The 17,735-nt window shown below is 41.7% G+C and overlaps 1 protein-coding gene across 4 annotated transcripts in view; it reads right to left on the bottom strand.

The window, feature by feature from the left end:
* The window catches only part of gli2a (GLI family zinc finger 2a), a 112,289-nt gene that overhangs the window by 33,265 nt on the left and 61,289 nt on the right, over positions 1 to 17,735 (bottom strand). For 3 of the 4 annotated variants that reach the window (XM_061286803.1, XM_061286804.1, XM_061286805.1), the window contains 2 exons: positions 7,457 to 7,662; positions 5,171 to 5,395 (listed from right to left, as the gene is read on the bottom strand). In XM_061286803.1, coding sequence (XP_061142787.1) covers positions 5,171 to 5,395; positions 7,457 to 7,662 — 431 coding nt within the window. Of the gene's footprint in view, positions 1 to 5,170; positions 5,396 to 6,734; positions 6,805 to 7,456; positions 7,663 to 17,735 lie in introns of those variants that run through there. The other variant, XM_061286807.1, reaches the window with a different exon arrangement.

Below are 17,735 nucleotides of genomic sequence, written 5' to 3' on the forward strand. Positions count from 1 at the left end.
AGCAAATTTCCATACATTTATCCTCATTGTCAATTAAATGTAGCAAAAGCCACCATTTACTTTGAATAAAAAAACTCCCCAAGTATTCTCATGAAGGTCACATCTATGCTAGGCTACTCTATCTCTTGCATCTCTTACTCGCACAAACAGCTCCTCTGTTTAACATTTGCATCCTCTTATGCGTAATGAATTCCCACCAATCATTCCCAGTAATTACCATGATAACAATCACTTTCAAACCACTCCACTCGTGCAAGTTAAATGGAGGCAATTTAAACAAATTGATCTCAGAATACCATTATAAAGAACAAGCCTGAGTCAGACAGATTGGGCACATAGCCAGCTGCTGGATTCAATTGGTATCTTTAAAAAAAGCAGAAGGAAATAATGTGACAACTTCCTTGTGAACTTGCATAAAATGTTTACTTTTCCACACACACTAATCGACCCTCACTCTTGGTCATTTATGTACTTTAAATCAGTGGTCCCCAACCACCGGGCCGCGGACCGGTACCGGTCCGTGGGTCACTTGGTACCGCGCCGCCAAGCCGCACAGAAAAAAAATAAAAATATCGACGATCAATTAATTCAGGTCAAGACACTCGTCCCGGTCACGTGACATGTTTCCCCAGTCGAGTCCGCAAAGCTAATATGTGGCGACAGGCTAACTAACCAGGCAATGAAGCATTCAAAACTGCTTCAACACATGGAGACCAAGAATCCTGCAATAAAAGACAAACCTTAATCACTTCGGGTGTCATTGTCTCCGATTACGTCTAGATGGGACCGGCTCGTTTCTGAGAAACAAACTCACTAATTCAACGTAATGGTGAGTTTTATTTTTGTCATTTGTACTTGTTTTTATGTCAGTCGTATCATTTTATTTCATCGTATTTATATATTTATTATAAATGTATTATTTATTTATATAAATGCCGGTCCGCGAAAATATTTCTGACATGTAACCGGTACGTGGCGCAAAAAAGGTTGGGGACCACTGCTTTAAATGATTGAGGCATGACAACACATTTTTCCAGAGACAAAACCCCTTGTAGGAAATTGACAGTAGCTGATTTATTGTGTGAGGGGATACAAAGCAGGACACCTTGTTTGAGCGCACGTGTAATTAGGTTTTACAACAGACATTATCAGAGGTGCGAGAGGCAGGAAGCTCCTAATGACCATATCACAAGTCACCTCAGTACATGAGGCAACCTGACATAACACTTTCTACACATCAACTCCAGTCAATATGTACTGATGACTGACTGTTGCCGGTGGGTATCACAACATTTGCAGCCAAATGAATCCTGGCATCATAATTGCTGTGCCAGACCCCATAGCCATAAACGAGGGTCTTGCTCTCCAAACTATTATGTTTAGAGGTGCTTGTCGTAAAGTACAAACATATGCACTGAGTTAAAAGGCCCATGGAACGCAACAGGGGGGTAATAGTAAAAAAAAGAAAAAGAAAAGCAACTGAAAAGACTTAGAAGTATTTTAAAAGCAACAACGCCTGACAGATGCCATTTCGCTATGGTAAAAAAATGGCAATATTCTCAAATTTCAAAGGATTTTATGAAATCAGGCAAGCTAAATTGTATGAGGGCTTGTGTGTGTGGAACTCTTTCTTATGCATACAGCTGTGATGATTTGTATTTTGGTTTTGTTGCAATTCCGAGCTGTGAAGCATTGCCAAGAATATATTGGCTGATATGTGTATTAATAATTACTTTTATAAATCTGGAAACGGGACTCGCAGTCTAACCCTAACCTGGCGCCTGCCTCGCCTGTCTAGGCGGTTTGCCCAAATCAAAGCGCTATCCCCCATCTTCAAACCACCTTTATATGTGATTCACCAACTCTCAACAACTTGTACTGGCTACGGTAAACAAGTCATGTGCTTCTTTTCAACCCTAACAAATAAAAAGGCTAGTTTTGCCATGGTCGAGCTTATTTTACATGAAATAAATTGTCACTCTTTGGCAATGAGTGTTTTATAGGTGGCGCCTATAATTGAAAGGGTTAGCAGGTTCCGGCATGGAGTGAGAAAACAGATGTGCAGGCCGTTGTTGCTTAAAAATATGCACTCACACTTAATATCACAATGTTGTGTGTGTGTGTGCGCGTGTGTGTGCGTCTGTTTGTGCATACACGAGTGTGTGCATTTTGTTTTAGACTTCTGAGTAGATATACGTAGCATTGTGAGAACAAATTAAATTGAAGGGTGGTTTATGCCGAGAAAGCAAGTGCTTCTCCTCTTCACTCTAATCACATGGATAGTATACAAAGTCAAGCAAACAACAAATAGTTTTCTTCGACCATAAAATCCCCCTTCAGTTCAAAATGATTTGAAGTGATCTTGTGTAAGAAATCCAGGCCGAGCAACTCATTTATGATTAAGGTGTTGCTGAAATTTTGCAGCAGAAATACTGCTCTATTTGGCCTTAAACAGTGAATAATCTTTGGCTTGTCCCCCTTGACCTTGACATAGGTAAATAAAACCACATCTTACTCCCCCCTCTGAGATGAACAGGACCTACTCTACTCTCTAGTAGAGCAACACCCCTGCTAGACTTCTTGAATTGATGCCAGCAAGACTCAAGGCTGCCACATCTAGAGAGGGGAAATGTATATTTTCCCTGGTAAATTTGACTAATTCTAGCACTGTGACTTTCTATTAGCAAAGAAACTTGGATCGAGTCCTCCATGAGCCGTCGGTGTCCAACCCAAACCCTGCTGTTGTGATTAACAGTGCGTTTATGCACACACTCACACCCATGTGCTCAAAAACCAACATATACTTAAGTGTTTGTGTATCTAGGCCCTGTCCAAATACTCGCACTACACCCTACGGTGCTCAGTGAAGTGCACAGTGAATTTGTACAGTGTGTGTTCCATCATCAACTTGCCACCATGTTGGATCTGTGTCATCTAACATGGCGGCAACCGGTCTTTGTTTTGGCAGTTTTGTTGTTTAAAATTATATAAAGATTTCAGTAAAGTCGGGATAGGCTTAGGGTTACTACTACGTATTTCCATTATTTACCTTATTAACGCTCTGCGGCGCATACACAGAGGGTCGCTAATGTACAGCGGCTACATTAGGGCAAAATACGTCGGTGACGTAAAAATATGTGGGTACAAAAATTGTAAATTTGCGCAAATTGTTAATTTGACATTTACACTTGAAAATACATTGTTTTTAGCACAGGAAACAAACCTGGCTGGTTCCCTGATATTTTGGTCAAATCCGCAAAAGATTGTAGGCAATATGATTTAGCTGAAGGGCCAAAAATTCACGATCAGCCGAAGTATGGAACAAGGGCACTGAAGGCGCAAGGCAATGGCACACTTCAGAGAATTTGGACAGACGTGCGAGTATTTGGACCTTGCTGTAGTCAAAAGTAAAAGCCCCACCTCCAATCGCCTCACAACCGCATCAGTACACGCAGCTATCTCCCTCTCCACAACTGCTGCATCAACAGTGAAATCCCTCATTCCTCAGGATGGTAGACATTTACCTTGGCTGCTGCTTTTGTCATGGGAACCTCAACTGTTTCCTTAAAGCCGACCTGATATTTTTCTGCCCACCCACCCCTTACAGCCTCTAGGGCAAACTTGATTCTGAATGCCTCCATTGTAAAATATGGAAATGTGATTTAATTTATCTTTACATGGATGGTCTAGTACTAGTGCTCTTGTTCATCATTATTCATTAATTAATGCCATCATCCAAGAAGGTTTTAACTACATTACAGGATATACTGCACATTACATATCATACATAAAACTTATCCAACTGCATTAATTTTAAGTAATAGTCTCTCCAGACTTTAAACTTTAAAATCAGTTACTGCCGGTGTCATGACAAACATTTTCAGTTTTACAATTATGCCTTTTAAGCATAGATACATGAATAACACAAAAGAAAATATTTTGAAGTTGAAGTAAATACGTACTGAAAAGGTCTTAGCCCATAAGATTCAAGATTTTTTAGTTTTTTTTAATAAACACATACTGTTCATGTGTACAATGTTGCTTCTTGAACAATCCTAATGGAGTACTCCTCTGTGAAAGAATTCAATCAAAGGCTTAGATATGTACTTTCGCTTATGTAAAGCAGCAGTGTGAGTAGGTGTCTGATGAGCCACACTTCGGGGTCACTGAGGCCTCCTACCTTTTGCGGTGGGTCTACTGAAAATTACTGTACAAGTCAAGTATTTTTTCCCGCAATGGTTTTATCTGTGTTCCCATCCAACGCAAACACCAAGTGATGAAGCACGTATTTACCACCTCAGCCTCTACTCGTCTTCTCTTACCCTGGCAGTAAATAAGGTCTTTGATTCAGGATGGCGCTGCCAACGCAGACCATGAGATGGTTGCCTGGGCTTAGTATATGGGCCCTGTGTACTCTCAAAGGCTGCAATGCAAGCACCTCCATGCAGGTACAAGGCCAAATCTTGACCACATGATTACCACTAGTATGGAATACGAAATAAAAGTCACTGAGATGGTGACAGTCAGTGTGGGAACAGCTTCGGAGCAAGTAGTGGGGGTTGAGGGTATTAGAGTAAATAGTCTGTTCAAACAAGTGTGGGTAGACAGCACAGTGGTGGTCACTGAGGTGGTTGGAGGAAAATAATATTCATCATTTATCATTTTTTGGGTCTTCTTGGCTCTCTGCAGCTGACCTCCACATGAGGATGACTGCATTTGTGTCTTGCAATGACTCTCCAAAGTTAGAAGCAGGAGTGGAGCAATATTTTTTGGGATGGCTGGATTTATTTATTGTTTTTGCGATGTGAAACAACATCTATGAAAGGAGCCATAAGAAAAGCAATCTTGGAGATAATTAAATTCAATTCTGATTGATTGTAGCGACAGCTATTGATGTGTGATTTGAGGAGCCTTGTGTACATATAGTGGTGTGAAGTTTGAGGAAAAAATCACAGAGAAACACTGGCAACTGGAGCGGGGATACTCGATAGGATCAATAAAACCTATTTCAAATCACTGATTGTTTTAGTTTCAATAATACATATTTGTACTTTCAACAGGCAAAACGAGCACTCTAAATAATCTTAACTTCCAAATAATAGAACAAAAATACAAAATAAAACAACTATTATCATTAACCCTACCTCAAATTGAATAGAGTTGTTCTTACCATCCACTGGACTGATGTAATCTGGTAAATGAGCTGCCGCTGCTGCTGCTGCTGCTGCTGCTGCTGCTGCCGCTGCCGCTGCACCGCTTTGCATCAAGAGGTCTCCATATGGATTTCGCTGGCTAGCACTGGCCATCAGATGGTAATATTCTGTGGGGTTGGCCCCTGGTGGTGGTGGTGGAGGAAGAGTGAATAGGGCCCGGTCTTTTAAGTGTTCATGGGTAACTGCCGAAGAAATAGAAAGCACAAAATCAAGCTCAGGGCTGAAACCTCAACTGAATCCCCGCAAAACACAGTACCGTATTTTCGGCACTATAAGGCGCACTGGATTATAAGGCGCACCTCCATTGAATTTTTTATTTTAGAAATTATTTCATATATAGGGCGCACCGGATTAAAAGGCGCATAGAATACTGCATCAAATTGGGGTTGACTAGGGTTGCAGTATGCATCCACTAGATGGTGTTGTGCTAAAGGGAATGTCAACCCAGTCAATGAGGTAAAGTCCAGCTCCCTTTTCGTATGAAAGTGACACGGTTTGGCTTCTTGCTTGGTCCAGCAACCCCACTCATTTTTTATAGTCACAAGCTTTCTTCAGTTTAAGAGAAAGAAGCAAGTGTGTGCATTGATGCGTAATGCGTCGATTAGCTTCTTAGCTTTGGTGTCTATGTGCTGCGGTGTTCACTGTGATTGCCTCCCGATAGGCTTAACTGTATGTCAATCAAGCGAGGGAATGAAAGTGATACGTTTGGCTTCTTACTTGGTCAAGCAACCCTACTCATTTTTGCTGGTCATAAACTTTATTTAGTTTAAAAGAAAGAAGCGAGTGCGTGTGTTGATGCGTAATGCGTTGATTAGCTTCTTAGCTTTGGTGTCTATGTGCTGCACTGAGGGGGCGGTTCACTGTATGCGGAAAACTTGTTGCAGTTTACTGTGATTGCCTCCTGAGAGGCTTACCCGTATGTCAATCAAGCAATGGGATTAAAGGGATTCAGTTTGGCTTCTTACTTGGTCCAGCGACCCCGCTCATTTTTGCTGGTCATAAACTTTCTTTAGTTTAAAAGAAAAAAGCGAGTGCATGTGTTGATGCGTTGATTAGCTTCTTAGCTTTGATGTTGGGCTTGCTGCGGTGAGGGGAGGCGGTTTACTGTGACTGTCTCCCGATAGGTTTACATGTATGTCAATCAAGCGATTCTAGCCTATAGTAAAAATGTTTTTTTTTTTAAATCTCAACGCGATCAACCAGTAGTAGCTTACTTCGGTGACGCCCCTGACCACGATTGCTGTAATGCTGAAAGCGATGCGACCTTGTAATTTACTAGTCGAACTAAAATGTACTGAAACATTTTGACAGAGCGCTGTGTACAACCAGTATGGATCAACAAATTCATCAATTGATGCATATATAAGGCGCACTATGTTTTTTTGAGTAAATTTTAAGATTTATAGTGCGGAAAATACGGTAAATAGAAACAGTTCCATCAGTATAGAGGAAATTATTTTTTGTCATACTGATCGCCAAAGGGAAATCCAACTGTGTCTGTATATGTAGTTGGTTTCATACATTACACCAGGGGTGGGCAATCCCGGTCCTGGAGGGGTTGCAAGATTTCCATGTTTTCCAGGTCTCCCTGCTGCAACACACCCGATTCAAATGATCAGAATTGTTAACCAGCTTCTTCGGAAATTGCTAATTAACAGACCATTTGATTTAGGTTTGTTGCAACACGGTGACATAGAAAACATGCAGGACACCGACCCTCCCGGACCGGGATTGCCCACCCCTGCATTACACCATACAAAAGAACATTCACATACACGTCACAGCGTCGGGCCAGCGACACATTCACGGGTGGTTAAGAAGCAGACTAGAAACTGCATATCCCAGTTCACTGTTCTCAAGCCCAATTTTGAAATAATTTGGTAGTTGAGTAAATCAAAACGGGTATGCCTACTCACTGAGCCAGTCTCCCCAATCCCATCGCCACCGACCTGAGGTTTCCAGGTTCTTGCAAGTTGGTTTCCTTATATAAATACAGTGCCAATAAAATGTATTTGCCCCTTTGTCAAATTATTTTTGCGTGTATATAGTTGCCCTACTTTATAGTTCAAGAATTAAACAAACATGAATATCAGACAACCCATGTTAAGAAAGTGGAGTTGCTTAAATAATCTAGTTAGTATAATATGTGATCTCATAAAAAGGTTTAGAGTGTAAGTGTGAAAAATTTTCTCTGTGTGGTAATTTTTGGATTTTGTTTCATTCTGCATAGTGGTGCCTCTCACCTTCGGCAGGGCTCAGTCCTCGTGCCGCTGAGATCATGGAGAGGGTGGGGCTTCCATGTACTGAGCGTAGGTACTGCTCCATGTGTGGGCTGACGTAGGGATGTGGAGGGCTGAACGGAGACTCACCCGGCCCAGTCGGTGCATGGGGCGATAGACGAATGAGGGAGATGTCTGAGATGACTGGACTGCCAGTTAGTCCCGGACCTCTGTGGTGATGGGAAACATACAGGTCATAAAAGACAACATTTTGACAGCTTTTTTCCTGCTTGCTGTCAATGATAGGCCATGCATTTGGTACCTGAGCCTTCTCGGGGAATTACACGACTTAATCCATTTCATAATACAGTGGACTGCTGCATATTCATAGATTTAAATGCAACAATTTATTATTATTTTTTTTTATATACCTTTTCTGGTGGGTTAATTATTGATTTTAATGGTAAACACTTATGGCTCTCATATGGTGGGTAAAAAAAACAACAACTTTGTTTTAATTTTTTCGATGCATTGAATGGGTGTCAATTATGTGTGGATTTTCCATATTCGGAGGCTGGCCTGGTTCTTATTCTCAGCTAATAGTCCACTGTACATCAAAATCATACTACAGTTAAATAAAGCATCAATATTAAACAAAAACACAGTTTAACAGCATGCCACAGTGCCGCATACACCGGGGAGCAATTAAGAATCAATGACAAAACACTAAGAAAAGGAAACTACATCGCACTCACAAAGTTACAGATTAAAAAATGTGTTAATTTGTGCAGATTTGCTAGTCAGATAGTTCTGACCAACCAGTCAGTGGACGAAGAAAAAGACGAGAATGACATTTTAATTGTTTGGCCAACAGAGGAGGCTTTGCTGGCCATGACAGGTCACCACTACCCAGTGTCCTGTGTTTAATGGACCACAGTGGAATGAGACGTTGAAGGGCTTCTGATGACGTATCAAAGAAGGAACGCTGCCAGTTGCAACCACAGTGTGAAGTTCAATTTCAAACTCAATGTCCATGCATATTTGTGTTGAAACCAATGTTGTTGGCATTCTTACAATATCACAGACCTAGTAAATATGTCTATTGATAAATTTCCATAGGCTGTCTGAATGTGCACTTAGGACAGAGACTTGGCCGCTTTGGCTAGTTCAGTCTTAAGTCGGCCGCGTTTCTGATGCATCACTTTACTGCATGCTGCTGTGAAAGTGGCTAACAAGAAAATGACAATATCAGATAAATTGCTGACAAAGCAAGACCGAGTGATAAGATGCAGATTCAAGGGAAGTGAACAGAGGAACTGAGCACAAACTGATCTTTTCTACAAAGACAAACAAACTATAGTGACACTCAAGTATTTCCAGTCTGTGTCTGCAGAGGTACATGCTATCCTTTCACCAGTTCCTCACGCTAACACAAAGTAATGCTTTTTGTTCACCTCTTATTAGGCCCTGAAGGTGCAGACAAGTCAAGACTAAAGCCTTTCTCATTTGTGTGTCAGAAAGTCTTGTTTGGTTTGGCAAAACACATTAGGTGTCATCAATGTGAATGATAGAATCCTTCTGAAGGTGGCCCTAACCCAGTGCTTCTCAATTATTTTCTGTTACGCCCCCCCTTAGCAAGAAGAAAACTATTCGCGCCCCCCCTCCCCACCGTGACTATCCTAACTTGTCTTGTAAGTCGTAAAATGTTGCACTGTCGCAAACGTGACAGAAGTAACAATGAGAGCGCCACTGCCCCCTGCTGTAGTAAACGCGCAATTACACTTTATTCTAGTACTGCCAAAAAAAAAGCCTGTTCCCCAGGGTCACACGCGCCCCCCCAGGAATAGCACCGCGCCCCCCAAGGGGGGCGCGCCCCACTATTTGAGAAGCACTGCCCTAACCAATTCCATCGCCCTCCAGTTTCGGTTGGCTACCCACTGAATTCATCATATCTCATGGGTAAGCAGAAGGTGTTTGCTGAAAAAGACAAACAGCGGTTTAATACTTCTGCCGTGGGGTAAAACTTGAGATGCAAGTGAGTGGCTGGCCGCTGGCAGTGGCACCAACACTTGTGTCGACGTAATGTTCTTCAGGACTGATAAGCAGCATGTTGCTCCGCTGTGTGTGGTAACAACACCTGGTATTGCTAAAAGATTCTTGAAATGAATAATGGCTATGAACATCAGCATATGATATTCAGAAGGAACTTGAAGTTGTAAAGCAATTTCAGAGCCTTGATCACGTTTAGAAAAGCAAATACAGTATTATGTATGTAGACTGTGTGTGTGTGTGTGTGTGTGTGTATATGTATGTATGTATGTATGTACTATGTATGTGTGTATGTGTATACACTGTTGCGTCATTTTTGTTTATCTAAAAAAATATACACAAGTGAAATCCGCGAAGCTGAAGTTGATTTTTTTCCCGTTTATTGATTTTATTGTTGTTTTTACATGTTTGTTATACATGTATTTCCAGCAGGAGTCTCAAACTCCAGTCCTCGAGGGCCGCATTCCTACATGTTTTCCAAGTTTCCCTCGTTAAACACACCTGATTCAAATGATCAGTTCATCCTCGCGTTCTGCAGGAGCCTGATAATTGAATCAGGTGTGTTTAACGAGGGAAACTTGGAAAACATGTAGGAATGCGGCCCCCGAGGACTGGAGTTTGGGACCCCTGATTTACAGTATGTTTTTTGTATATTATAAATGCTTTTTATTTATCATAATTTCTAATTTGCACTCTGTATTCAAGTGGCATCACAGAAGAGTAGCTTTTAGATTTGTAGATAATACGTAGCTGTTAGGAAAGTTAGAGCAGTGATTCCCCACCTTTCTTCCCACACACCACTGCCAGTTTAATCTCATTCATCAAAATTTAATCTCATATCTGATAATGGTACCCAAATAAAGATTTTGAATTCTAGGACATTACAAAATTGTAATGCATGACTAATCTGTTGAATACACCAAGAAGAGAAGACTTTAATTCCACATTTTTAATTGGTGATGGGTGCAAAATGAAATTCAAAAGAAAAAAGAAATAATGCACATCAGCAAACCAGGTGTATTATTAAAAAATGCAATACAAAAACACACATAAAATATAAAACTGACTCAATACAACAATTCGAAATTCTGGAATTTTCTGCATTAGTTGCAACTTCGTTTCACACAGCCGGTTGCCACTCCATAAGTGTGTGTGTGCGTGTGTGCGTGTGTGTACAAAAATGTGACTGTGGTCCAGAATGTGCAAACACAAACTGCTGTAGGTGCCAGGCTAAGGTTCGAAACGAAGCATGTACAAATGAAGTATTCAACGTCTAAAGCAAAAATTATATTTGCTTTAACTAACTTTTTGTTTTCAGTGAATACATTATACATTATTTCTTGTTCGCCCAAAGAACTAGAAAATGTTTAGAATTTGGGACACAAAAGAGCCAAGGTAAAGGTGCAAAGCCAAGATAAATTACTAAAACAACAGAATCTCAGTAAGAGTAATCTGTGGTTCAATACCAAGTTCCTGAATGCTCTCACAGGATGCTACCTTATCGTTGCCGTTTGACAAGAAAGGGCGAGTGGGCCTGCTTGTCGCGCAACGTTTTTGCACCGAGGAGCGTCTGTTGTGCCTGCTTTTGTCAGATTTTGATGAGGCACGTGCCGTGCTACTGTTGGTGGCGGGGGTTACCAAATCCTTTTTCCTCCGCCTTGTTTACAGTGTGTTTAGCGGAGTTTTATTTTGAAAAGACTAAGAAGAGAAAACCTGGCATCCTGGAACGAAAGTAAACTGCTGTTTAAAACCATTAATTTGCCCCAAAATGAGCGCCTTCACAAAAATGTTGACAGCGCACGGAATGTAACTGATGTAAAGAATGCAGCTGACCCAGCTTGTACCCATAGACTGTGCTGGTAGCCCCTTTACTGACATACATCACTCTACTCATCAGCTGCCCTACTCAGTTTCTTATTGACCCATAACTGTACATACGCCAACCCACACCCAGAAAACCCTCCCTACTTCAGGCTGTGCCAACCAACCGAGAGCTTTGGCTCTTGTTCCATTTCCAGTAAGCGTTTGCAGACTACCGGCCTTGACTAAGAGCCAATTTTCTGGCATCAACCCCACTCTTTCCCTACAAACAACCATAAAGAGCCTTCTGTCTTAAACGAGAGGGTAGAAGTGAGAAGAAACATTCACCACATCTACAAAAACACACTTCCTTTGGTCCAAATCAAAGCTGCATACAGACAGTTTGACACTACCACCACAGACTAGAGCTTGGTTGCTCCACTTAAGGCCTTGCTAAAGTAGAACTCGCTCTCTTTTAATGTAGTAATATTTGAAATAATTTAATTGACTTTCCTATTTTCTATTATTGTATTTCAAACAAAATATGATGGATCCATTTATGACAGATATGTAGAAATAGATATACCGTAATTTTCGGACTATAAGCCGCGTTCTTTTTTCATAGTTTGGGGGGGGCCGCCTTATACTCAGGAGCGACTTATATACATTTTTTTTTTTTCACTTTTTTGGGCATTTTATGGCTGGTGCGACTTATACTCCGGTGCGACTTATACTCCGGTGCGACTTATACTCCGGTGCGACTTATAGTCCGAAAATTACGGTAATGTAGTAATGTTTGAAATAATTTAATTGACTTTCCCATTTTCTATTATTGTTTTTCAAACAAGGTACGATGTGTCCATTTATGACAAACGTTTTAATGAACAATACATTTCAATGACATGTTAAAGGGCTATTCATGCCAATGTTGTACAGATATCCATTACTGTGAACGCTGGTTCTGTTTCCTGTCTGTGATGTGAGTCATGTGACTCAGTGCACACCTGAGGAATAAAAACCTACTGCTTTCCTTGTGTTTACCTAACATTTGTTATTTTACTTTTTAAACTACAGTATTCGGAATATTAGCCCCACCTCCTATCTTAGATATCTAAGCTATCTCACATGTTTATGCACATAAACTTGAATAAATCACTCATAGGGATTTTTTATTTTTATTTGAGGTCATAATAAGATGACATTTACAATGGCGTGCCAGGAGGTTTCAAATAATAGTCCTGCCTGCAGTGCCTGGTAAGAGCCATTACTGAAGGCTTTCTGACAAGATATTACTTGATGTCTGCGTAAATTCCAGCGGAATGAAAAAGAGATATTTTTTTTGCCAGTGTCTGAATGGGAGGCAGTTTGAGGACCTCAGAGCTCTTGGAGAGCAACAGTCTCTTAATCAGCAGCTGCCATTTATAGAAACCTCCAACACATATTTCAACACAATGGATGGTTGCTCACTGAGGGAAAGAATAGAATTTAAGAATGGACATACACAACTATCATTTAGAAATCTAAATTGTTTGTTATACTGAAACGGTACAGAGAGAGTAATCCTGTGTTTGTTATTGAATAGCATGCTTTGAAGACACTAGCTGCTATTTGTCTCTCACATACATTAAATCCCATGCTCAGTTGTTCTATTATTAAAACACTGCTGCAAGTAAAAAATCATCATCATTGCACCTTAGAAAAAAAAGGACTTAAGCAAATAAGGTAAAGAGCATAATTTAAAACAGATCACATTGTCTTGTATGCTGATAAACTGCTTCATATTGAGTATTAAATGGAGTATGCATTTTCGCTGACTGGAATAACACGAACAATCAATTACAAATGCCATGTATCCATGTGTAAAAAAAAAAAAATCTTAATTGTGACACTAGAAGCATGTTGTCCAGCGATATGAAACATCAACGATATCCACTTTATTTTTTTTTTGTTACTTATTCATCTTTCCTATCTCAGGGAGGATTTTATTTAAATCTAGATAGAACATATTTGTTCATGTATAGAATTTAATTCTGTAGTTATATCATCAAATTTCTGGTATTTTATCATATGTGTACCCAAAATTGGTGTGAGTTGAGCACGGGGCCAGCCCCCCCAAGACTGCGTGCTGAGTCCGCTGCTCTTCACCCTGCTGACGCATGACTGCACTGCAACTTACAGCAGCAACCGCGTGCTGAAATATGCAGACGACACGACTCTGGTGGGTCTCATCACCGAGAGCGACGAGACTCAATGCAGGTCAGAGGTCGACCTTCTGGCCACGTTGTGCAGGGACAACAACCTCCTGCTGAACGTCAACAAGACCAAGGAGATTGTTGTTGACTTCCGGAAGGGTCACACCCAACACCTGCCACTGACCATCGACGGTTCTGTGGTGGAGAGAGTGAGCAGCACCAGATTCCTGGGGGTGCACATCAGTGAGGACCTCTCCTGGACCACTAACACTGCATCACTGGCGAAGAAAGCTCAGCGCCGCCTATACTTCCTGCGGAAACTGAGGTGACCAAGTCCTCCTCCGGCCATCATGACCACATTCTACCGTGGCACCATTGAGAGTATCGCTGTGTGGGGTGGTAGCTGCACTGAATACATGAAGGCCCCGCAGCGCATAGTGAACACAGCTGGTAAGATGATTGGTGCTTCACTCCCCTCCCTGAAGGACATTTACACCTCCCATCTCACCCGCAAGGCGACCACGATTGTGTGTGATGTGAGTCACCCCGCTCACTCTTTGTTTGATCTTCTGCGCTCTGGGAAGAGGTGCGGGAGCGCAAGCTCACCAACAGCTTCATACTCCAGGCTGTTAGGATCCTGAACTCTCTCCCCCCTCCTGCGTAACGTCCTGTACTTTTGCGCTATATTCTGACTGTCTGCTGTATGCACACTTGCTCCATTTTTGCTCCTCTTATTTATTATGTTATTTGTTTATTTATTATTTATTCATCGCTCTTATTTACCGTTTTTTTCCGTGTATAATGCGCAAAATTTAACTAATTTATTGTCCTAAAATCTGGGGTGCGCATTATACATGGGTACAATTTTTTTTTTTTTTTTTTTAAGAAAGTCATGGTACAACAAAACCAACAACAGGACTGACCGACAAAGACGTGGAACAAAAAGACAGGGTGACATTACCAAAGACAGGAACAGAAACCAAACGGACATCATGACAGTAACACATGCAATGATCCGACGGTGAGCGAGGGGCAGACAGGACTTAAATACAAAACACGTTACATTGATTGAGGTGACACAGGAAGAGAGGGGCGACGCGAACAGAAACTATGGCAACCTAGACACATAGCAAAACTGGGGACGAGACATGACAAATCTCCCTCGAAATCAAACTTGAAATCACCTTTCTTCTTGTTTGTTGTCAATCGCGCATCGCATTCAGCCATCCTGCCCAACACACTTAGTCAGTAAAATTCATAATTGACGACACATCGTTTGATGCGATGGTGCAATCCTTGATGGTGTGTTATTGTCAAATATTGTTTGTTTTTTAATCTCCATCGCGGACCGGACGTCATACCGAGCGAGGCAGTATCACCGCGCATGCGCACTATGGATCTGATGCGAATAGTCCTCTTCTCTTCTTGACTGACAATGAATGTGATAGTTTAATACAATCAGCAAATAACAAAATGCGTATTACAGGTAATATTTTATTTCACAACACTTTGCCTTGTTCCTTTTGTCTCTGCTGTTCACTTCAAACACGCTCCATATGACCGCAATGCTCTCGTATCAGACGCTTGGTCGATCACCTGCTCGTTTGCTGTCACAATGTACCCTACACAAATCCGAAACATTTGTTGCGGCTCCGAGTCACAACGAGGGGCAAGTTTTGGTTTCCAAGGGTGTTTTTATTCCTCTTCAACGTCTCTCCCATACAGAGCCGCCTTTTTCACATGTCCGCACGCCACTTCCCTCTCTTTTCATCTGATCGCGGTGGTGCCTTTACGGGCAGTCGGAGAAATCAACGCCAACAAAAAAAAATACATCCAGCCTATTTAAGACCATACCAAAGACTATAAAAACGGGACCCATTGCCTCCCTGCGTGTGTGACGATCATTGGGACTTAAAAAAAACAAAAAAAAACGTTTTTGTTTTTTTTTATTTAAAAAAAATTGGGTGCGTATTATACATGGGTACAGGCTTTTTTCCAGCATCAACATGCCATTTTTAGGGTGCGTATTATACATGGGGGCGCATTATACACGGAAAAAAACGGTATTCATTGTTTGTGCCTTCTTGTTTTTACTTTTTGTGTTGTTTACTTGTATGTATATTGTGTACTACATCTTGTCACGTGGGATAGTGGGAAACGTAATTTTGATTTCTTTGTGTGTCTTGACATGTGAAGAAATTGACAATAAAGCAGACTTTGACTTTGATAAATGACAGTCACTTGGGCCTGGACCAACCATGCAACAGTATACAGTAGAACAACTCCCCCTCCCTCCTCCCCCACCGTCTGTTGTCTTCCGGGTTAGAGCAACGCTGGCGTCAGATCTGTTGACTGCCGCTTCTGTCCCGGACCGTGTCCGTTACTTGTTTTTGGTTTTCCCGTTTTCAGTGCACCCGTCTCTTATTTTTCTCGTGTTGTCTTCCGTCCACCTCGCATTCCCGCAACTCCGCTCTCACCTATCTGTTTCCTCTCCCTCGGACTACCAGCTACGTTAGCCAGCTAGCCAACTGGCCAAAACCACCACCGGACCCTCCTGCCTCCCAACTCTGAGCCTGTGGCCACCTGCTGTTGACTCGACGGCAGCTCTGGCCCGGCTCTCTGGCCTTCCGTCCGGCGTCCTCGGGCAACGGGCTCCTCTCCCTGCGGGCTTGCTCTGCTGTGTGCCGCCGTGGTGCGTTGGGGCCTGCCGTTCGAGCGGGTGCAATCGAGGTCGACCGGCATCACCACCTGGTCCACTGCTGCTTCCACACGAGGCTGAGATCCTTCGCCGTCGCCGCTACATCTGGACCGGCACTTCCCCGATGGCTCACCCATCTCCTCTTTTTGGACTACCAACCCCCCGTCATCCCCACCTCCCGTACTGCCAACCTCAACAACCTCCGATCCCGCCCCTCCTGCTCCTCCATCTATCTCCTTCGCACTGCTGACCGATGTCCTGTTATTAACTATATCCTATTGTCCCCCCCCCCCCCCCCCCAATACGTCCCCACCCTTTTTGTTCCCTGTAAAGCATATGTGTCAAACTTATGGCCCGGCATGCAATTATATCCGGCCCGTGAGATCATTTTATATTATTGTTACTCATGGCCCGACGATATGAAGCGATGATAACACAATAAACTACACATCCCATAATGCAGTGCTTTCGCTGCCTTGCCGAGCGTTTCTCCGCGGCAATCAGGACAAGTGCTTGTTGCTGCAAGTTATTGCGAAGCTAGCCCCTCATGATGCCGAAGAGAAAAGTTGATTCTGAAAACAGAGCCTTTAAAAACCGATGGGAGGTTGAGTATTTGTTTACTGACATTGCCGGTAAGCCCGTTTGTCTCATTTGTGGCGCTAATGTGGCTGTATTGAAAGATTTTAATCACGGCACTATGAAACAAAACATCTGGATAACCTGAAAGACCTGAATGCAGAGCAGAAGATACAGACGGTAGAAGAGTTAAAGAAGAAGCTGACATTCCAGCAGACGTTTTTCACCCGCGCAAAATCAAAAAGTGAAGCTGTTGTGAAAGCGAATTTTTGAAAAGATCACCAAAGCAGGTTGTTATTGCTGAAAAGCACAAATTATTTTTATATTTCCAGGTTTTGTTTTGTTTTGCAGCATGTTCATATTTCTATCTTGTATAATTTTGACAGGAAATATTTTTATGGAGAGTAAAATCATTTGGGATATTTAAAATGTAGGTTTTTTATTTAAAATGACATAAAAGCAAAGAAAATCAAACGTTTTGATTTATTATTTTAATGTTTACTTGAAGTACAAGCACTGTCACCATTTTAATTTATTTTTTCAGGCGTTTTTTTTGCAGCATGTTCCAATTTCTAACTTGTATAATTTTAACTGGATATATTTTTATGGAGATCAAGATATTAAGTTATTTAAAGTTTAAGTTTATTTATTCCAGAATAACATTCCTGTCCGTTTATGTTAAAAGTTAGTTTTAGTGTGTTCAATAAATGTTTGTTCTGTTCGGCCCGCGACCTGAAGTGTGTTTTGAATTTTGTCCCCCTGTGCAATTGACACCCCTGCTGTAAAGCGTCTTTGGGTCATTGAAAAGCGCTATATAAATTGAATGAATTATTATTATGTCATGATTCATTTACATGGTAACCCACTGAGAAAAGGCACCAGCCAAATGTCTCATTGACGAATTGTATTTAATTTAGTGTGGTGCGACTGGCCTTCAGAACACTGTGAAGAGGTGGGGGGCACACTGTTTGTTTACTAGGTAGGGTTA

This window comes from Syngnathus typhle, linkage group LG9 (assembly GCF_033458585.1).
Source record: "Syngnathus typhle isolate RoL2023-S1 ecotype Sweden linkage group LG9, RoL_Styp_1.0, whole genome shotgun sequence".
Lineage (NCBI taxonomy): Eukaryota > Metazoa > Chordata > Actinopteri > Syngnathiformes > Syngnathidae > Syngnathus > Syngnathus typhle.